Raw genomic sequence first — 23,644 nt, forward strand, 5'->3', positions numbered from 1 at the left:
GAGTCACTTACACATATTAAAAGACTAAGAATCAGTAATATTGGCAGGTTTTAGAGGTCATTTTCAGATAAGGATGAGATGCTGAAGAACAATGTGTAATGGAGTATTACTCTATAAGGACAGGCCTGATGTATTCTAGACACCGGGGTAAATAGTCAGAAAATGGACTGAAAACAAAGGTCTGATTGTAAAAGTGTCAAAAGGTTTGCTATAATGAGCTACAAACCATGGAAAGGGCAGTGCACAAAGACTAGGTGACAGTGCGACACACTCTCACAAGAGAATGGTATAATTCCTGGATGAGTTAATGGTTCACCATGTTTAGTTAATTCCACGTAACGAGACAATGGCATGGTATCACTTTCGCAAGATGTTACGAAAACATACAACATATAAGATAAAACACATATAATCTCAAAACTGTGAAAGATGCGAGCTTGAGACAGCAAAGAAACATTAAGGATATTTTCAAGGGTATAAATCACGACTCAGGCCAAAAAGGTGATGTTCAGTGATCTTTACAGGTTAAAAAAAGGGCTGAGCTGCTCATTGCAGCTGAAGGTTTTCACATTGACCATAAGACATAGGAGCAGAATTCGGCCCATAAATTCTGTTCTGCCCTTCAATGAGATCGTGGCTGATCTGATCATCCTCAAATACACTTTCCTGCCTTTCCCCATGGTCCTTGATTCCCTTCCTTATTAAAAATCTGTCTATCTCAGCCTTGGCTAGTTTTTCAGATCCACGTTTCTCCTGGTGGATACGAGTACCATCACTTCTATCTTAATTTATTGCTACAATTGGCAAGGGATGAGCAATAAATGTTGGTCCAGCCAGCAAAGCCCACATTCCGTGAATGAATTAAAAAAAAATATTCTTTGCAATTTGACTTTTTTAACTGCGCTTTGTGTTGTTCTAAACGCAAGCATTTCATTGCCACAGCCGTTTAGGTGTAGTTTCATTCTGAACATCTTTTAAAAAGAACTCATAAGCAATATTTCTCCTAATTGATGCAAATGTTGTAAGGCGAACTTTTGCTTTTGTCCGCCAGGTGGCAGCAACGCACCCTGCAGCCTACAGCCGCTGCCGGTAGTATAAACGTAACAGGTCGAGTCAGGCGTTTACTGTTAAGCTAAAGTTCCTGGATGTAATTACATCCATCAGCTCCTCTGGGACATGCATATCAGAAGCTCTATGCTTTCAAATATTCGGCTGCTCGTAGAACCCACTCAGATTAAATTGCTGAGTTAACCTGTCTCCATCGCACTTGATGATCTGCAGGTAAGAAAATACAAATTTCTCTCACGTCAATCGAATTTAATGCTCATTCTGTCAATAACTTCACAATCAGGTTTGAGCTAATCTCGTGAGAAGTTGAAGACCATTCGCATCACAAAATCTACATATTGCCAAGCTGTGTTTCATGTTTTATGTTGTCTCAGCTATTGCTCCACGAGACCATGTCTCTATTTGTATTGCACGAGAGCCTTTGCCCTTGCGCTCCCCGATATATCGATATCCGAAATGTCTCATAGTGCCAAAGAACAGCTGCCAAAAGAAGAAAAAAATGAAAATAATCAAAAATACAACGAACACAATTTCATATAATTATATAAATATATAATTATGCTTTCGGATAAAACTGATCTATCTATCTATCTATCTATCTATCTATCTATCTATCTATCTATCTATCTATCTATCTATCTATCTATCTATCTATCTATCTATCTATCTATCTATCTATCTATCTATCTATCTATCTATCTATCTATCTATCCATCTATCTATCTATCTGTCTGTCTGTCTGTCTGTCTGTCTGTCTGTCTGTCTGTCTGTCTGTCTATCTGTCTATCTATCTATCTATCTATCTATCTATCTATCTATCTATCTATCTATCTATCTATCTATCTATCTATCTATCTATCTATCTATCTATCTATCTATCTATCTATCTATCTATCTATCTATCTATCTATCTGTCTGTCTGTCTGTCTGTCGATCTATCTGTCTGTCTGTCGATCTATGCATCCATCTATATACCTCCGCCTTTTTCTACCTTTCTCCCACTATATCTATGTTTCGAAGTATGTGAGAGTCAGAGCCGTTTTTCTAACCGCCTCTTTACTTTTTGTGTTGAACAACAAAACAGAAAATCTTACTTAATATGTTTCGATACTCTGTATCTGTAGTACCAGCTATAGGATGTTGTAACTTCATCCAGATGGAATTTGAAACATGAGAAAGTAATATTTCTGAATATCCTCGGCATTTCAAAAGGTCCTGGTTTGGGGAAAGCTTAAAGGATCAGCGGGAGACACGGCAGCAAACAGGATACTGTACAGCCGGATCCGCTCTTTGTCTCGCTGTGTGCCCATCGCACAGTGACACATTCCGGCGGCCTGGGACGCGGTGCCATCTATAGAGGCGGTATTGGAATCCTTTGCTCGGTAAAAGGACAATGTGTAGCGTCCTTTGGTCACATTCCCCTGCTAAATGAAGCCAATAACTGCCGTGTTCCCCGTCAGTGTTTGTCCTTACCAGGCTACGGAATAACCAGTACCAACAGAGATCCGGCAGTCCAGTTCAACCCGTTGCTCTTCCCGGACACCACCTGCTAACGGTGGGAGCTCTGATCCTCACACTGAACGGCTGTGAATGAAGAAAAAATCACTTAAACCACGACAGGAGATGAGGAGATTTGCAAAACAACGTATTTGTTCAGAGAAATAAACTCACACAATATCAACAGCAATATTTCTCCAACTGGAAACAAGTCTTTGCGGGGGTTTCTGTTCAGGACGATGAATATGGACAAAAGGCAGATCAGTCAGGGTCTGATTTCCAGACTGGGACTTGCTGCCGACTCCAGGTCTCTCAATGGTGGCGAGGGGAAGGGGACGGGAGAGCATCACATTCTCGTCGTACGTTGAATGGCGGATAGTGAAGGGTGACATTCTCACTAATTGGCTTATTATGGGGTGTTGTCACCAGACGTCATTAAAAGTCCACTCAAGGCCGACTCAAAATAAAATACTCTTGAACCGTCACTGGGAAGGAATTTCTCCCTCATTCTCTTGCTGTGAAGCAGAAGGTTTGATCTGTCGTATTTCTAACTCAAATGGTCATCGCCGATTTAGAATCATAGAATTTAACAACAATATTTGCTTGTTCCTCATTCGCGGTACAGGAACCCCTAAACACTTTTGCTCCTTTACCTTTAAATGCATATTTACTTCCTATTTCCTTTCCATATTCGTCCAGTTTATATTCACCATCCTTATGGTCTCTGGTCAGTATGGTTTAATTGAATGGGACAAACAGAAACGACATTTATTGATTGTCAAATATCAATGTGAAAACTCTACACTGACGGTCACACCGCTTGTGCTGGTTTCGGGTAACTGTGTGTATGTGGAATTTGTCAAGCTCTGCATTCACTCCCTGAGTTACTTGTATTCATTTCTATGTGTTTTACAGCGCCGGGGAACGTTATATCAAGGATTGATTGACTCACCAGAGAGGCAGAGACACAAAGAGACACTGAGGAAGTCAGAGAGAGAAAGAGAACCAATCAGCGAAAGAGAACCAATCAGAGAAAGCGAACCAATCAGAGAAAGCCTCCAAAATGTGAGTCATTGGGACCTTCCTGAAACAACATAACAAAACACAACACTCAACAAAAAGAGGGGAGAATCACTTGCGGAGTTATATTAGTTGATTTCAACTCGCATTTTTACTAAAAGCGACCGTCATAAATCTATTTGATCACTTTTATTTAATTTTTGGCTTTGGGTGCAGTTTCCGTGCCTTCCTGTATTATTGAACAACTCTTCTCCATTTCTTCTGCCAGTTCCCTGCAGTCTTTGACCGCGGCCTGTTCACAGGGTTGATTTGATCAGAGTGTGTTGCTGGGCCAGAGACAGGTTATACGCAATGAACAGGGTTCACCAGGTAGTGACTGACACGAGGTCGGACAAACTCCAAGTACAAAGTTCGCCCAGTGACTATTGAGCTTCAGAATGTTTCCTTAATTTTGGAATGTTTCCTGTCACCATTAATAATCCCGAGTTTTCTGGCGATAATGAAGAGGCCAGGATTACATCCCCCCCCCCCCCTCCCCCAACCCCCGTCTCTAAAAGTGCAGCCATCACCCTATCAGGACACTGACTGTAGTCCAGCTCGGGGTGTTTCCATTCCATGTCAGGCAGCTCACCACCGACACATCTCACAGAACCAGAGAGACAAGGAAGTGAGGTGAGAACATCCTGAGACATGGCAGCATATTTTTGAGGGTGGGGGATTAGAACGGGCGCTTTGAAACTTGATTCTGTGAAGATCTGTTGATCGGATCGGATTCTGAAGTTTGTTTTCTCGACCGCTCCTGGAAATAATTGGTGACAGTTTTACCCGAGGTGAATGTGGTTTCCTCTCGGTTTGTGTTTGAGTGGCTGACAGCGCCGCTGAACATTGTGGCTGCACCTGCCCGAGATTCGATACAAACCCAACAGGCAGGAGCTCCTATCCACAGCCCAAAGGCAGTTTTTGTACAGGGGTGAGGCTGCTTTCCATCACTGTGAGTCTGAGAGCGCAGTAATACTTGGCGGCGTCAGTCAGCAGCAGACCCGAGATGCTCAAACTGGCGAATTTAGTCGAGGTCTGGAGCTCTGCAGAGAAACGGCTTTTAGCAAAATCTGCTTTATCTTCAGTACCGCCTGAGTATTTCCACAATATAAACTCAGGCTGGGAGTCTGGGTGTTGCCGGTACCAGTCTAAATAATAGCTGCTCTCTGTAGTATCATAGGTACAGTTTAAAGTCACCGCTTCTCCTTCTGTCTTAACATCTAAGGACAGCGGCTGAGTGACAGAATCTCCATGAATCACATCTGAAAAACATGTTCAAACAGAAAAAGACCAGATAGAAAACTGTTTAAAGTTCAATTTTAAGGCATGTTTTAAAAATGAGAGAAAAGATGAAATGTGTTTAATCCACAATTACCTGTCAGAAATGCTCCCCACACGACGCAGATGCTGAGCAACCGCATTGTCGCTGTCCGCTCTGTAAAGGGGGAGTTGGATATTTGAAGACACCCGTTCTAAACTCCACCCTCAATAACCTGCTGTCATGTCTCTGGATGTTCTCATCTCACTTCCTTATGTCCCCGGTGGTGCTGTGAAACCGGTAGATGGTGAGCTAGCTGCCAGTGAATGGAAACGCCCTGAGGTGGGATTCCGCTACTGGCCTCAGAGCGGGACTGTTTCCGTTTTACAGGAGAGACTGTGACAATTAAAGCAATGTCTGGATATTTTAAGTGTCAAACACAGCATTTTTCATAGATTTGTTTTTCTTTTCCAGGTCAGTTCGTTCACTATAATTCTTTTAGTCTTACTGTCAGGACACTAGCAGCCATGACTCCAGTGAGATTTCTCCCGTGAACCTCTTAACCAGTAATCTGGCTATGATTAAATATTTTGTGGGGTGATTTATTGATTTCTAATATTAGAACAACGATACCTGTTATTACAGTGCAAATAATTGAACAGGCAAAATACTCTCCTAATGTAAACAGACATTTGCTCATTGCCCCCTTCAGTTTAGAACGATTAAATTCTATTTGGTTTGTTGTAGTCATCGTTGTATAATTACTCATTCATTTAATCAGCCATGACTCTCGGATTTTAGATTTGCTGTGATAGAGAATGATGGGGGTGCCGGGTTTGCTCGTTTCAGCAATTTGACACTCATCTGTTCAAATGTACGGGGGCTCAGCTCAGAGAGCAGGTTCACAACTCCCAGGGGACGTGTAAAGCGAGACCTCTTAACTAGAACTCAATGCCAGTCCCCAGGAAAGCCTTTCCATATAAATTTCACTCATAGTGGAAATAGATATGGTGTCGAAATCGTTCCAGTCAAAGATTTCAGAAACCAGGCCTCAGGGCGGGTTTCCCATTCATATTTTCACATTATTTCCCCATTAACTGCACCTTCTACTCACTTACTCTTCCCTCTGCATAATAACAGCTTCCAAACCTTCTATATGCAAATTATTTTGTGATGATCATACCTTCTCCAACCTGTTAAGACAAGTTGATTTCACTTCTTAAAACTCCATTTATTCGAGTGTTTTTAGATCACTGCTTGTGCTGTGATCAGCAAGAAGGATGCTGTGATCTGCCGCCCTCTGCTGGATATTCTGCAAGTGTTCAGATGTCAATGGACAGAGTTCGAAAGATTGATCAGACATCCCCTGTTTGTGGGAAGCTGCTGTCTGGAAGTTTTCAATTCATTTTCCGAATAGAAACAAAGGTTTAATATCATTAAAATAAAGACTGAAAGAAGGAGTGTTCAACGATTCTGTGTGAACTCCGGAAACAGGCGGCAAAAAGAGATAGAGAGGGCAAATAAATTGAAAGAGGCACGGTCAGTTAAAGGTCTTTTGCAACAGCATAAAACCCATCAGATTCCTACTCCTCCTCAGCCCTGACCAGGAGTAATTTTGGACTCCAAACGTTAACTCCACTTCTCTCTGCACAGGTGCTGCCGGAGGTACTGAGTTTCCTCAGTAGTTTTGGTTTCGTCAGTTAAAGCTCCATAGCTGCATTTCTGAGGTTTATTTTTAGTTCAATTGCGAATTGAAACCATAAAGCAATAGCGTCCTGCAATTGGAGCTCACCAGTTCTTGTTGCGTTTTCTGTTCTATTGCTGTTTTGGAAAGATACCTCGGACGCTCGCACCGGAGGTTGAATTATTGCTTCCGCTTGCCATTGTGAGAACGCCCTCTGCTGAGCAGTAACGGGAACTGTCGCTGAAGGTTTTTGTCCGACATCTGCTTTATCTCTACAGCAGTGGAGGATTAAGATGCAGAAATGCACCGCGGTCGGAGGTCCGAGCTTTACTAATCCTTAACTCGGTGATCTTAGCAATTTTGCTAAGCCTAGAACAGAATCGGTCCGCAAAGTAGAATTTCAAGTTTTCTATCCATCTATGGAGAGGGTAGACAGTGGAGGGTGCCTGGGATGTTGATTACATCACAGCACATAAGTCTTAGAATAGCTTGGTGTGGAGGTGCAGTTCAGGGGGATATTACTTCCCTCTTCAGCCGTCATTTCAGCAGCCGACTATTCTACTGTGTGTTGGTGGCTCAATTCTGACATGTTTATTATTAACAGTCACGGTCTCATCATCAACAACATCATCATTAGTGCATTAACAATAAAATGTGGGTTACAGCGCTGGGGGGGGGGCGGGGGATAGAGTTTAACTGGGAAAGAAATACTTATTGAGAAGTGATATAATAATGAGGAGCGATCTAGTCTGTTTCCGCATGATGATCCTTCTCTCTGTAATTCTTCAGTCCGGGAAATCCTCTGCCAGAGCAGAAATACCGAGTCCCGCTCCACTGAAATGCTGCCCCAAACAATGCCAAACTGAGAACAGTGGCAGTAATCTGTCCAATAACACAGGGCAGGCAAGGCGGGCCAGAGAGACGGCAGCAAGCGGAAAATGTGGGCGGGACTGGAGCAGGCAGTGACGACACAAATGGAATCCATCTGTAAGGATCTGAATTCAACAACAATGTCCCGTTCGAAAATCATATCATTCTGCCTGTCGGTAAGATTTGCGGTACTTTCACATTCATTCCATATTGGGTGAGGGCAGGGTGGATACTGGCGTAGCAGGCTTAGTAAATTGCTCAATAACGAAGGAAATCTTCATTAGCAGCATCGGATAATCTATGGGCAGATCGGCTAGAATAGTCCTGAGCTGAATTATAAACAAATGTCAATGGTCTGAAACGTTTAAACCAAAGACTGGCAGAAGGAAATGTCTGAAATTATGGGTGACAGATGGAGACAGGGGTTGAGAAAGAACAAGTCGATTGGGAAAGGCATCCAAAGAAAATAAAGGTGAGTTCAAGCGCCATAGATTGATTCGTAATGTTCATTTTTTTAGATGTGCGAGCTCAAATCGCAGATTGATATTACTGCTGAAGTGGTCATTGTCTGTTCTTGTAGAGGGTTGTGTTTTGTTGCAATGTTACGACGGCCCCCCTGACTCTGACTGTGGAGGCGGGATTATTGTTTCTGTTTATCGGTGTGAGGGCGCCCTCTGCTGAGCACTAACTGGAACTCTCATTGTGGGGGTTTTGTACGGGATCCGCGACATCTCTGCTGCAGTGTGGGCTGCATGGCACAGAAATATATCGCACTGTCAGAGATTAAAGTGTTGCCGATCATTAGCTCTGCAATTTTGGCAGTTTTATTGAACGTTGCTGAAAAGCGATTAGTGATGTCGGTGTGTCTGCATAGTTTCCATCCCAGGACACGAAGCATGTACTGTGGAGGCTGCCCGGGGTTCTGACTGTACCACAACACATAAGGGATAGAATCGCTTGTTTTCAAGGTGCAGGCTAATGTGGCCTTACCTCCCCCTTCAACCGTTATTTCAGCAACAGTTCCATTGTGTCTTGGTGGCTCCATTCTAATATAAAACAATAGCATGAACAAAAATCAGGGTCAGCCTCATATTGATCAACATAATCGGAATCAAAACCATCACCGTTATTGTACCAACAATAATATGTTACATTAATTAGGGGATTTCTTTTTACTGGGAAGGAATTACTTAATGAGAAGTGACATAACGATGAAGAGCTGAGCGATGATCCCCATGATAATTGATAATTTCTGAGTGCCTAACTCTGCAGTGCGAGAAACTCTGTCAGAGCGGAAAGACAGATCTCCGTCCCACTGCACTGCCGATCCAACAAATGTCAAGAATGGACCAGCGGCAGCAATCTCTCCGGGAAGACAATCCGGTCAGAGTGAGAGCAGCAAACGGAAGCTGTGGGCGGGGAGAGCACAGGCTCAAAGTTGAGCGAAGTGTGCGGCACTCGGAACAGATGGAGCGGAAATAGCGACGGTTGAACCTTCAAGGCCAGTGATCATCCTGCACCTGCTCACTCTTCAAGGGACTGAGAACAAACAGGGTGGGAGGGACATGAAAGAACTAGAATCATAGAATCATAGAGCAAGGAAATGAGGCCATTCGGCCTATCATGGCTATGCCTCACTGTAAGTTGGATGAGCAGTTTGATAATTTAGCAGCAGGGGAGGAGTCGAGGGATGTGGTGGTGAGGTGGAGCTTGGCGTTGTCAGCGTACATGTAAAAACATGTGTTTTCAGATGATGCCGCCAAGGAGCAGCATGTAGATTAGAAATCGGAGGGCACCAAGGATAGATCTTTGGGGGACAACAGAGGTGCAGGAGCAGGGGAAGAAGCCATTACAAGTGAATCTTTGGCGGGTCTCTGAGCGACCGTCTATCTCTTGATCTTAGTCCTAAAGTTATATTTTACTGGACTGAATCCGTGTCAACTTGCCTTGCGGTCGCAGTTTAACTTAAAATATACTTTGAGATAAACTCTTTCCAGATGATGTGCTATTTTTATCTCCCTATATTACTGATCTAATTCCCTTTCCTGGACTTCCTGCTTCCATCTTAATCACTGCCTCTCTCACTGTCTCTCCCTCTATTTCTCCCGTTGACTCTTCAACCGTTTCTTTACGTTTCTCAGAATCTAAGGTTTCCTCCCTCACTGTTCTTCGTCTATTTCCCTCCTTGTTCTGTCGCCTCTCACTATCTCTCCCTCTTTTTATCTCTTGTCTCCCCAACATTTTCTGATTTCCTTTATTTCTCTTTTCTTCTTTTTCCGTCCCTACCTCGGCCTTTCTCCCTGTACTTCTGCCCCTTTACTCTCCTGCTTATCCCTCTATCCTTGTTGCTGTATCTCTTTTTTATCCACTTCCCTCCTTCATTTCCTTCCAGTGTCTCTGTCTCCCTCCCTGCCTCTCCCTCAGTCTTTCTCCCGGCATCCCTTTCGGTGTTGCTGTGTCTATCTCGCCCTCCATCACTTCCCCACTGTCACTCCCTGTTTCAAGGCAAACGGATGTCTCAAAGCGCTTTTTCGGCCAATGTAGTGCCTTTGAACTATATTCACTGTTGCAATGCAGGAAGCCAAAATGCGCACAGCAAGATCCCACAAGCAGCAATGCGATAATGACCAGATAATCTGTAATTGTGATGTTGATTGAGGAATAAACATTGTCCAGGGCATTGGGGATAACTTCCCGTCTTCAAAATGCTGCCAGGAGTCAAATTACATGCACCAGAAATTGCAGATGGGGCCTCTGTTTGAAGCTTCGCCCGAAAGATGGCATCTCGGACAGTGAAGTACTCTCTCAGTAATAGAGTGGATTTTCAGCATTGACGTTGCACTCAAGTCCTGCAGTGACGGCGAAATGCTTCAAGAACAAGTAGTTACCTCTTTGGGCAACCAGCTGGCGCATCGATGGTTTGTGATGCGTTGAAAATATTTCCATTGCATTTCTTTGCCTGGGTTTGGTGACCGTTAATGTTGCGCCTTTGTAGCCAGTGCAATCTGCGCCACATGTGTACAGGGCTCTGCCACAACAACAAGCCTCAAAGCCGCACTGTTGAAGTTAAAACCTTTCCCACCGAAAGCCATTTGCTGCTTTACTCGATTCATTGCTTCTATTTGAATGGAGGAGTTTACCAGAGTCAACAGCACTGATGTGCCCATTCCCCATCAGAAAGCTTATGCCCGTAATTCGTGTCTCCAATCGGAATTGAACCAAATCGGTGCTGGTGAAAGGCCATTGTTTGTCCCGTTGACCTAATCGGTTCCCATCAGAGGCTTCCATCACACTCAGCCTAGGCTAGATTTCAACCTAGGTCCAATATTTTCAAAGGGCAAGCGTCTGACTAACCACGTCACAATTTTCTGCTGGTTCTGAGAGAGCACTGCTGTTTGAAACCAAGTAATGAGAAATAAGGCCACCAGAGGGCGTGTCAGTGGGACTAAGAGATACAGATCTCATCATTGGATTGTTCCCTGTCCCTCGGTGAACGTATAAGAGGCACTTACCTTCATACCAAGCAGGAAATAATATAATCGATTGCACATCAAAATCATCCCAAACTAAATCGATTTTTCCTATAATATTCTAGATCCACTCGGCGCAAAATCCAGGAAAACGCAATGAATGAAATAGTAACTTTCAAATTGTTGATTTTAGGTGAGCGTTTTGTGCTAAATTCGTTGTTAGACTTTTTTTATTATTTATTTGTTTCTCATTTCCTTGTCCTTCATTCTCAATAGTTAGGCAGCGATTCACCAACCACAGCAGATGTTTGCACAAGAGGGACAATCGATTGAAATCCGGTGCAATGCAACGACCAGAGCTATGGACAGCACCAACTGGTACAGGCAACCGGAGAACCGTGTCCCGAAATTTATCCTATATGCTTTCAGCGGCAACACCACTGACAGTCGGTTCACGCTCTTTATTGACCCAACAAGAAGTTATAACATTCTCGGTATTGGCAGCACCATGGTGTCAGAAGCTGGAGTGTATCACTGTGCAACGTGGCACTGTGAGACAAAGACTGAGTGCTCCAATACAGTATCTACCGCAGGCTCCTATTAGCCAACCTCTACACGTCTACTTGTTCTCCGAAATGTTTTGACTCACATATGATGTACAGTTCCACATCCATCCTAAACAGAATATGTTGTTCAGACTGTCCTGAATATGCTTACTCCTTTATGGCATGTGGTTTTACAACTCTATTCACCCTAGAACAAAATGGTTATTCAGGCTGGGCTGAATGAGTTTACTCCTCTGCACGGTAAAGTTAAACATGCTCCACCTACTCTTTAGGAAAGGATTTTACTGGATTCGAACTTAGGGCGCCGGAAAAATCAATTTCAACGGTCACCATCCCAAAGAGATTCTGTTCCCCTCACTACCCTCCACAAGGACAAAGTGGTCTTTAGACAACAAACCGCTGGTGAAGGGAGCTGACAATCAATAATACTGCATCGTGAGTGATGAATGTCCATTTCCAATCAATACAAAAGCAGAAAACCCACGTGACAGAGAATTCTATTGGGTGGCTATGACATTAATTAGACCATTCAATGTGCTTCCCTCAGTTCGTGTTCTCCTGTTGTCTGAACCCCATCTCGCAATGAGAGCACCTGAACGGTCTCTCGTCAGTGTGAACACGTTGATGGAGCATCAGTTCACTGGAACTTTTAAAGCATTTCCCACACTCTGGACAATTAAAAGGTTTCTCCCCAGTGTGAACTCGCTGGTGTTTCTGGAGGTGGGATGACCAATGGAATCCTTTGGCACACACAGAGCAGGTGAACGGCCTCTCCCTGGTGTGACTGTGTTGATGAGTTTCCAGCTCAGATGGGAATCTGAATCCCTCCTCACAGTCCCCATGTTTCCACGGTTTCTCCCCAGTGTGGCTGCACTTGTGTTTCAACAGGTCAAATGATCGACTGAAGCCTCGTCCACAGACAGAACACGTGTACGGTTTCTCTCCACTGTGAACAGTGCTTTTTCCTTCCATGATCAAAATGCGATGGTGTTCAGGTTATGATAAATTAGGCAACTTCATCAGATCCTGATGTGATGATTGAGTTTCCCGACAGTGAATCCTCTCCTTCTAATACCCTGTGAAATTGATTTAAAACAGAAAAAATGCAGTGAGAGAGAACCCACAAAAACACAAAGGCAGGTTGTGAAATTGAGCTGAATGAATCTGTTAATTTGTGAGGCCAGGACTAAGAAAAAGTGAATGTGAAAGCTGCTGGACTGTCATAAAAACCCAACTGGTTCACTCATGTCCTTCAGGGAAGGGAACCTGTCTGGGCCTACACAACAATCTGTTCTCTATGGGAGGGGACAGAGAGAGGTGGGGATGTGGGAGAAGTGGGGGGATGAGGCAAGGAAGAGGGATTTTATATATCTTCAACTCAACCAGAACTTTGACATAATCTCCCAAATCCTGACACTCTACCACCGAGAAGGATCAGGATAGTAGGTCTATGGGAACAGTATCACCTCCAAGTCACACACTGTCCTGACTTGTCTGACATCCAGAACTGGATGAACACAAATTTCCTTCATTTAAATATTGAGAAGAATGAAGCCATTGTCTTCAGTCCCACAACAAACACCACTCCCTGGCCACCGACTCCATCCCTCTCTCTGGCAACTGGGTGAGGTTGGAGCAGACTCTTCACAACTTCAGAATAATATTTGACCCCAAGAAGAGCTTACGACCAGATATCCCCATCATCACCAAGATCAGTAACATCACCCGACTCTGCTCATCTGCTGCTGAAACCCTCATCATTCCTTTGTTACCTCTAGACTTAACAATCCTAACACACTCCCAGCCGGCCTCCCATATTAAACCACCTCCCTCCATCCGGAGGTCATCCAAAACTCTGCTGCCCGTGTGCTTACTCACATCAAGTCTTGTTCACCCATCACCCCTGTGCTCGCTGACATACAAAGGTTTCTGTTCAAGAAGCATCTAAATTTTAAACTTCCCATCCTTATTTTCAATTATATCCATGGCCCCTTCCTACCTCTGTAATCTCCTCCAGCCTCACAACCCTCTGAGATCTTTGTGCTCATCTAATTCCTCAGCATTCCCGATTTTAACTGTTCCACTATTAATTGGCTGCACCTTCAGTTGCCCAAGGCCATAAACTGTGGAATTTCATCCCTGAAGCTCTCTGCCTCTCTACCTCACTTTCCTCCTCAAGATACTCCTTAAAACCTATGCTTTTGCCCAACCTTTTGGTCACCTGCCCTAATATCTCCTTATGTGGCTTGTTGTCAAATGTTGTTTTGTAACATTCCTGAGAAATGCTTTGGAACGTTTTATTACATTAAGGCATTATATAAAAACAAATTAAGTGTCATTGACTTGGACATATATCACTGTTCCGACATCATCACTGGGTGAAAATCCTGTAATTCCTTAACTAACAGCATTGTGGGAGCACCTTCACCACATGGACTGCAGCTGTTCAAGAAGGTCAAACATCATCTTCTCCACAGGTAACTGGGGACTGGCAATATATGCTACAGATCTTGTTAATGACACCCAAATCCCAGGAATAAATTTTAAAAACTTGTATGTAAATATGGATATGTAAAATAGATTAAAAACACCTACAAAAATAATTGTTCTTAAAACAATATTCTTTTACATTGTCTGGACAGTGTCCGTTTAGCAACTTGATCTCCCCTAGAATCTACCTCCCTTGACAATTTCACATTGGAAATTTCTGGGCCCGACTGGGTTCCAAAGTCCTCAGGATTAAACCCAGCAGCTTCTCCTCCATCTCCACTCCAGCGCAAACTGATGCAACAAAGGCTTCCAAAAGGGAATTGGATAAATTGCTGGGCTATGAGGAAAGGGCAGGGGAGTGGGACCAGCTGATTTGCTGTTCTGGAGAGCCAGCACGAGCATGACGGTGAAATGGCACCTTCTGAATTGCAATCACTCAATGATCCTCAGATTCAATGAGAAAGGACCTACACCGGAGGCCAGGGACCAACTTCAGCAACCAACACGCAGCCCATTACAAATCAGTTGTAAAATGGTCCATCTCTGTTTCTAGACTCGGTTCTGTGAGCAACAGCTGCAATAAAACAAATGCAAAATACTGCGTTTGCTGTAAATCTGAAAGAAAAAGAGCAAATGCTGGAAATGCTCCAGGTCAGACAGTAACTGTAGAAAAAGAGAGTTAACATTTCAGGTTGTGCAGAATCAATTACAGGGAATAAAAATTCAGCAGAATTTTATGGTCAATATAAGCTCAGAAGCAGAAGAGAATGATCTCTAGTGCAGGAAAAACAATTCCTGACCACGGGAAGATAAAGCTGGTAAATCAGCGGTGTATAGACGGGAGACGGGCAGCAGGGGACACCTCATTTAGACACAGCTGGCGGAAATAACAGGGAAATACCAAACATGGTTAAAATACACCCATTGTTTGAGGGAGAGGAAGTTAGACAATGGAAGAGAGGTGATCAGGGAGGCAGAGGTGAAACAGAGCAATGGATGGACATAGATTCAGATCCACAGTAAAGAAGCCATACCAGCCCCAAAGCTATGGAAACCAGAGCACAGCACTAAAAGCTCTAAATTGTAGATGAATGTTCAATAATACTCACCTCTGAAACAATTTCACTGTTTTCAAATTTAAAATCTCCTGCTAGAGCCTGCAGCTGGAAAGATATTACAAGCAGTGAAAGCACCTGTAAAAGGATATTACAAAAGTCATATGTGTCAGTCCAGGTTTGAAATTCAGAAGAGACAAACGTTTATCTTGGTTTGAGTTTCCTGTGTGTTGATCCTCCCCTTCTAACCCTCTGTAAAAGGAGTTTCCAAAATCCATCACTGTTTGTCCAGGATAGAAATTCACAACATTCCCTCCTCCTGGCCTAGGAGTACTTAAGCAGTGACAACTTCCATTGGAAGCAGGTCAGAGAAGGTTCACTAGGCCAATTCCTGGAATGAGGGGGGTTGTCTTATGAGGAAAGGTTGAGCAGGTTGGGACTATACTCATTGGAATTTATAAGAATGAGATGTGATCTTATTGAAACATGTTAGATTCTGAGGGCTCTTGACAGATGCTGAGAGGGTGTTTCCTCTCATGGGGGAATCTAGAACAAGGTGGGGGATGGGCATAGTTTACAAATAAGGGGGTCTCTCATTTTACACAGAGGAGGGGAAATTTCTTATCTCAGAGGGTCATGAGTCTGTGGAATTCATTTCTCCAGAGAGCAGTGGAGTCTGGTTCATTGAATATATTCAAGGTTGAGTTAAGCAGATTTTTGATCTACAAGGGACACAAGCGTTACGGTAGGGGTGGTAGGGAGGGAGGGGGCGCAGACAGGAGAGTAGAGTTAAGGCCACAAGCAGACCAGCTATGACCTTATTGAATGGCAGAACAGGCTCGATGGGCTGAATGGTCTCCTGATGCTCTCATTCTGGTGCTTGGGAAGACCCTGCATGCGCCCTGCAGCAAATTGCCCCTCGGAAGATGGCGGCCGTTAACCAGGGTCTGTTCACAAGAACAGAAATAGCTGGAAAAACTCAGCAGGTCTGGCAGCATCGGCGGAGAGGAACAAAGTTGACGTTTCGAGTCCTCATGACCCTTCAGCAGAACCTACTCTTCTCCGCCGATGCTGCCGGACCTGCTGAGTTTTTCCAGGTGTTTCTGTTTCTGTTTTGGTTTTGCATTTCCAGCATCCGCAGTTCTTTTGTTTTTAACCAGGGTCTGTTCCCCGGAGCTGCAAACGCCATTCCCATTCCTGCACAGTCTGATTCTGGGCTTGCGGCCTACATCCGGTGTTTATGAAGCCTCCTTTCCCTCCCCTCCCGGCTCCATTCCTCTCTCCGCCCCTCCCGCTCTCACCGATTTCCAAAAGCCTCTCCCGCACTCACAGGGCTCCGATCCAAGTGACACTGCGCATGCTCCAAACAGATCAGCAGGGCGCCTGCGCACTGGGCTCCTGTACAGTGATTAGAGCACATTCACATCCGCACGGAATTTTGGGTAACAGCAGCGCCATTGACACTCGAAATACAAAATAGAAAATCGTTCTGTTAACCAATTGGGATAAATTTATGAAAAAAAAAGACACGTAAATGTTTGTGAATTTGTGTGCTGCTAGGTTCCATCTCCCAACGTGATTTAAACCTCTGCTCCATTCGGAATACACTGAGTTTTTAAAGCTTTTTCCATTGGTTCCCATCTCTCTCCTCCCATGCAGGTGCTGACCCTGGCTGGGTTCAATCCCACAGTCACTGGTTCCTCTCTTTCTCTCTCTATCTTATGTTACTGAATATTCACTCTTTGATATAATGAAACAGCACAGATGGAAACTATTCAGCCCATCATGCCTGTGCTGACTTTTTGGACGATCTATCCAAGTAATTCCACAGCCCGGCTGGTACTGTCAAAACGGTGCATATCTGCTGCAGTAATGCAGGAGGTGAGTGGGAAAGGATCTCCCAGACTCTGGGAAGATTGATTGACCAGTGTTCTGAGCTGAAATAAAACAGCAAGTACCACAAAAACTCAGCAGGTCTGGCAACTCCTCTGGAGAGAGGAACAGTGTTAGTATTTTGATTCCAATATGATTCTTTATTTTATTCAATCATGGGATGTAGGTGTCCTATCCCTAGTTTCCCTAGCTCAGAGGGCATTTAGAGTTAACCACATTGCTGTCACATGCAGTTACCATTTCACTAAAGGACATTTGTGAATCAGATGGGTAGTCATCATTCGACTTTTAATTCCAGATTTTTATTCGCACTGTGGTGGGATTATCCAGCGCATTGCCCTGGGTCCCTGGATTACTAATTTAGCAACAATACCACTATGCCGTCTACTCCCCTTCTTCGAAACTGAAATGGACAGCCATTTTTCCTGTATTCTGACATTATAACTTACCGTGCTTTGTTTTTTTTATACTACAAACATGACCACTCCCTTTGCCTTTTGTTCAATCACATCTTTGTTTAATCTCTCCCGTCCTCCTGACCTTCTCTTTTGTTGTACCTGACCCTCCCCACTTTTCAATGCCAGAAAACCCATCCTATTTCTCCATCTCTTCAGTTCTGAAGAAGAGTCACATTGCAGTCGAAACATTAAATCTGCTTCTCTCTCTACAGATGCTGTTAGACCTGCTGAGTTTTTCCAACACCTTCCGATTTTTATTTCAGATCTTCAGCATCTGCAGTATATTGCTTTTACTTAAGGGTTCACTGGTTAGTTAAGTACAGAGTACTTGGTCGAGTTTAATTCGATAATTCTGCACACCGCACATACCACAGTGACATTATTAATAAAGGGCCAAGCGAAGGGAACATCCCTGATGTGATAGAGTAGATGAATTATGGAGTTACGAATCAAGGATATTAATATGCTGTAATATCACAAATGCCAATTAGCTGCGATGTTGCAGTTTGAAAGAACCCCACAGACTTGTCCAGTGAAAGAGGCCGTGTCCATTGGACATATTAGGGCCACACCACTGTCCAATTTCACTGGTGTTCACGTGGATGGATCTCAACTTTATGAACAAGGACTGTATCAGACTGGTGCTGCATCTTATGTCCCTCATGACAGCTGTAATATCCTTATTAAATACTCAACATAATATTTAACCCATAAATCTGAGCTTATTGTGATCACAGCCCTTCAAACTGTCACTAATGGAAACTCCAACTATTCAGAAACTATCCATTGGTTGTAACTCCCTCAGGGAAAACCTACCTCTCTGGCAAAAAAAAAAACACAACTTCTCCACAACAGAAAGGAAACCGCTCACCCACCACTCCAAATGCCGAATGATTTGGTATATTGCTGGTTAAGTGACGGGAACAATTTGCTATTTGTAATGTGAATGTACATCAGCAGCAAGAGTTAGTGAAGAGGGTGATGGTAATAACCAGGCAGACTGACTCACCAGGAAAGTTACTCCAGAGGGAATTCCATGGGATCCACCCAGAACACTGGTACTGGTACGACAGACTCCAGTTAAACGTGATTTAAAAACTTGTCAGGACCATGACCCTGATGTGACTGTGGCCAAAGAGGCCGTACACCATAGCAAAGACTTTCCCTCATCCTTTCTCAGCAAGGACTCACTCATCCAACAAGGGTAGCTCTAATTTGACTTGGGTCACACTTTGATGCCTCAGAAAATAATTATTTTTGTTCATGGATCAAATTTGGGACATGTTTCTCTTTTTCCAGTCCTCGATATGCTGCATAATTACTATTGACAACACAGGAAGCACCAGGGTGTCCATCACTACCTGAACCTGTGACCAAATTAACACAGACTTGTGAACGGACATGTCACATCTGAATGACGTTCCATGGGAAACATTGCAGATTGATTATACAGGCCCACTACCCAAAGTAACAGGAAGGGACCGGTATATCCAGGTAGTTATAATTATGCTTACCTGTTGGATTGAATCTTTCCCTGCCTGTAAAAACTGATGCAGCCACTGCAGCTAAAATCTTGTGGGAACAGATCTTTATCAGATGGGACTTTCTGAAAAGGATAGAGAGTGATATTGGTTCTCATTTCACAGCTGAATTAATGCAGCAGTTCCGTCATCTTGTGGGTGTGGAACAACATTTCCACATCACCTACCACCGAGCACTTAGCGGAATAGTCGAGGGCTTTACTTTTTTATAAAAACCGCACTGAGAAAAGCTGTCTTGAAGGGAGCTGATGATCTGGTAAAGGTCAACTGCCTTGCCTGGTGTGTTAATGACCATTCACTCCCCTCCTGTTCACTCTTCCAATTGCAGCCCATTTCAGCTCATGACAGGGCAGAAAATGCAGATTGTGCATCGCCCTGGGATCCCACTCCCCATTTCTACTCGACAGACTCAGGACCTGTTTCTCCAGAGCCTACAACAAACCTCAGCATCCTCCCTCAGTGGGACTACAGGCAGTGGAGAAGATGGTGCTGCCCATCTCAACACCTCCAGGGAGAACAACCCTACCCGTTACATTAACTGTTCAGTGGGAGATGAAGTCATGTTGAAAACCTTGTGAAAAGGGGTCGTGTCGGGATGCTAATTGGGAAGGTCCATATGATGTTCTAGATAGACTTGTGGGAAACAAATCTTATATTAGCGAAATGGAAATGAAGGATGGAAATGCAATATTTGTGTTATCATGAAGATCAGTGTGAAATGTATGTAATGAAAATGACAGATAACCAGATGGAGAATAAACGCTGTGTTTGATTTTATCCAACAGGGACAAGATGTGGATGGTCATCGTGCTCCTGGACTGTGTCCAGGCTGAAGTTCTGTTCCTGCCGTTTGATCCTACCCTAGAGTGTCCTTTCTGAGCTCCAGCCAGGTGATGTTAAACACTCAGGTGGGAAAGACAAAAATCTTCAACAATATGTTTAAAACAAAGCTGATTTATTTGCTATATAACCAGATACTAGACTTCAGTTCAATTATTAACATCAGCAGAAACAAACTCCAACTGTCAGAATGAACATAGTTGGGGGAATTAATTTCTGCCATGTTGAGCTGTAATCCGATTGGGTGTCTGGCTTATTGTGAGACAACATCAAGCTGTCAGGGAGAGGGATGATGTTGAGGAGAGCAGGTTTCTGATGGTGCGTGTGTGTGTGTGTATGTGTATGTAAGGGAGAGACAGGCTGTGCTGAGAGTTCGGTACAGGCAGCACCAGTGCAGCCCTGAATGATCGAGAACATTTCTCTCTGCCGGAGTGAGACTCTCCGCTATGGAAGAGCGGAAGGAGACTCGCAAGGAGTCTCGGGACGGAGCAGAAGTGAGTGTGCTACCAAATTTTCAACACCAAATTATCAAGGGGAGCAAACAGGAATGAAACGCCAGTGGTGAAAAGTTGGTGATGCAGGTTGATAGAGACATTTAAAAGAGCAATAAGCAATTGGTTTCATTTCTAGAGGGTGAGCGTTGAAAAACAGAAGTTTTGTTCTACTCTATATCGAGCGATGGGAATACTGTGCACGGTTCTGGCCTCCGTATTATAAAAAAGGATATGGAGGCACCGGAGAAGATGCAAAACAAAAAAAGATTTACAAGGAGGATTCCAGATCTGAGAGGTTATAACCATCAGGAAAGATTGAACAGGCTGGGGCTCTTTTCTCCAGAAAACAGAAGGCTGAGGGGGTGACCTGATCGAGGTCCTTAAAATGATGAAAGGGTTTCGAGTGGGTAGACGTAGAGAAGATGTGGAGGAGACCAGAACTGGGCGGTGGGGGTAGGGGTGGTTAGTGGTTATCAATATCAGATAGTCATTAATAAATCCAGTGGGGAATTCAGGAGAATTTACCCAGAGAGCGGGGAGAATGTGGAACTCGCTCCCATAGGGAGTGGTCGAGGTGAATAGCATTTAAGGGAAAGAGTTAGGGTGAGGGTGGTGGTAGTGAGACTAACCCGATTGCTCGTCAGAAGTGCTGGCACGGACTCAATGGGCTCAATGGTCTCCTTCAGTGCTGCACAAATTTGGTGAATGGGAGCAAAATTTCTGCTAAGTTTTCTTTCTCTATCCAAACTGGTTGCGTTCAGTCCTGTCAACACATATTTGTACCGCCCTGTGGTAACCCACTCCCTCTCGAAGGTGCCGCACTACTTCCCTCGCGGGGAATGGGGGACAGCTCCGGAGCACTGGAAGTTTTTTTCTCAGGCAGTGGATTCAACAACCTCGGTCGTTGGTAAGATTTTAGAGTCCATTATTAAGGATGAGATTTCAGAATACTTGGAAGTGCATGGTAAAATAGGGCAAAGTCAGCATGGTTCCATCAAGGGGAGGTCATGCCTGACAAATCTGTTAGAATTCTTTAAGGAGGTAACAAGTAGGTTAGACAAAGGAGAGCCAATTGATGTTATCTACTTGGACTTCCAGAAGGCCTTTGACAAGGTGCCGCACAGGAGGCTGCTCAGTAAGATAAGAGCCCATGGTGTTAGAGGCAAGGTACTAGCATGGATAGAAGATTGGCTGTCTGGCAGGAGGCAGAGAGCGGGGATAAGGGGGTCCTTCTCAGAATGGCCACCGGTGATTAGTGGAGTTCTGCAGGGGTCAGTATTGGAACCACAACTTTTCACTTTCTACATTAATGATCGGGATGAAGGAACTGAGGGCATTCTGACTAAGTTTGCAGATGATACAAAGATAGGTGGAGGGACAGGTCGTATTGAGGAGACGGGGAGGCTGCAGAAGGATTTGGACAGGTTAGGAGAATGGGCGAATAAGTGGCAGATGGAATACAACATGGGGAAATGTGAGGTCATGCACTTTGGTAGGAAGAATAGAGGCATAGACTATTTTCTAAATGGGGAGAGAATTCAGCAATCTGGAGTGCAAAGGGACTTGGGAGTCCTAGTCCAAGATTCTCTTAATGTTAACTTGCAGGTTGAATCGGTAGTTAGGAAGGCAAATGTAATGCTGGCATTTATTTCGAGAGGACTAGAATATAAAAGCAGGGATGTGCTGCTGAGGCTTTATAAGGCTCTGGTCAGACCACATTTAGAATATTGTGAGCAATTTCGGGCCCCGTACCTCAGGAAGGATGTTCTGGCCATGGAGAGGGTCCAGAGGAGGTTCACGAGAACGATCCAAGGAATGAAAGGCTTAACATATGAGGAACGTTTGAGGACTCTGGGTCTATACTCGATGGAGTTTAGAAGGATGAGGGGGGATTTAATTGAAACTTACAGAACACTGAAAGGCCTGGATAGAGTGGACGTGGGGAAGATGTTTCCATTAGTAAGAGAGACTAGGACCCGAGGGCACAGCCTCAGAGTAAAGGGAAGACCTTTTAGAACAGAGATGAGGAGAAACTTCTTTAGCCAGAGAGTAGTGAATCTATGGAATTCATTGCCACAGAAGGCTATGGAGGCCAGGTCATTGAGTGTATTTAAGACCGAGATAGATAGGGTCTTGATTGGTAAGGGGATCAAAGGTTACAGGGCGAAGGCGGGAGATTGGGTTGAGAAATTTATCAGCCATGATTGAATGGCAGAGCAGACTCGATGGGCCGAATGGTCTAATTTCTGCTCCTATGTCTTATGGTCTGATGGTCTTATGGGTTCGGCACAGCTCCGGGGAAATCAGTACGGAGCCAGGAAATGGCTGCTGGTGCCCTCCTGCCACACCTGGTAAAGCCTGGCACCGTCACAGTCAGCTATTTGAGCTGTAACTGATTGGGCATTGATATCGTGACACCTTCCCTACGACCATCAGGGTTTTCGCTGGAGTAAACAAGGAGAAACTGTTTCCAGTGGCAGGAGGGTCGGTGAACAGAGGGACACAGATTGAAGAGAATCGGGAAAAGAACCAGAGGGGGAGATGAGGGGGATTTTTTTGTTTACACAGCGAGTTGTTGTGATCTGGGAGGTGCCGCCTGAAAGGGCGGTGGAAGCAGATTCAACAGGAACTTTCAAAAGGGGAATTGAATAGATACTGGAAGGGGAAATATTTTCAGGGCCATGGGGGAAAGAGCAGCCTTGGGGAAGTGGGACTAATTGGATAGATCTTTCAGAGAGCCAGCACAAGCACAATGGGCTGAATGGCCTCTTCCTGTGTTGTAAGATTTTATGATTCATTTCTTTCTGCCCACACACTGGATTGTGCACCCTCCACAGTCACTAACTAGCACATTTGCTTGTTTTTGTCACTGTTTTATTCTGGTTCTCTGTCATGTCCGCCTTCCTCTCCCTCTTCCGTTTTCCCTCTCCTCCTCTTCCGCTCTCCCACTCTCACCGGTCTCTCTCTCCTTCCCTCCGACTCTCCCATTCTCCCCACTCTCCCTCTCGTTCTCTCCCGCTCTCCCACTTCCCCCGGTCTCCCTCTCCTTCTCTCCCACTCTCCCACTCCTCCTGGTATCCCTCTCCTTCCCACCCGCTCTCCCATTCTCACCGGTCTCTCTTTCTCTCCTTCTCTCCTGCTCTCCCACTCCCCAGTCTCTCTCACTCTTTCTTTCCCACTCTCCCACTCCCTGGTCTCCCTCCCTTTCCTTCCTTCTCTCCCACTCCCCCTGGTCTCCCTCCCTTTCTTTCCTGCTCTCCCACTCCCCCTGGTCTTCCTCTCCTCGCCTGCTCTCCCACTCCTCCCAGTCTCTGTTTCCTTCTCTCCCGCTCTCCCACTCTCTGTCTCCTTCTCTCCCACTCCTCCGAGTCTCTGTCTCCTTCCCTCCTAGTCTCCCTCTC

General features: G+C 44.5%; 1 protein-coding gene and 1 gene segment (V, D, J or C); both read right to left on the minus strand.

Moving 5' to 3' along the window:
* Positions 1-13,986, minus strand: part of LOC144697096 (uncharacterized) — a 470,203-nt gene extending 456,217 nt beyond the window's left edge. The window contains exon 1 of the mRNA XM_078568913.1: positions 13,875-13,986. The gene's annotated coding sequence lies outside the window, so the exon portion shown is untranslated. The remainder of the gene's footprint in view (positions 1-13,874) is intronic.
* On the minus strand, positions 1,429-5,045 carry LOC144697859 (T cell receptor alpha variable 1-1-like). The segment is given in 3 exon segments: positions 1,429-1,548; positions 4,552-4,886; positions 5,000-5,045. Coding segments are annotated over 3 exon segments (501 nt in total).
* Positions 13,987-23,644: the final 9,658 nt, after the last annotated feature.

The sequence above is a fragment of the Cetorhinus maximus genome, chromosome 23 (assembly GCF_964194155.1).
Source record: "Cetorhinus maximus chromosome 23, sCetMax3.hap1.1, whole genome shotgun sequence".
Taxonomy (NCBI): domain Eukaryota; kingdom Metazoa; phylum Chordata; class Chondrichthyes; order Lamniformes; family Cetorhinidae; genus Cetorhinus; species Cetorhinus maximus.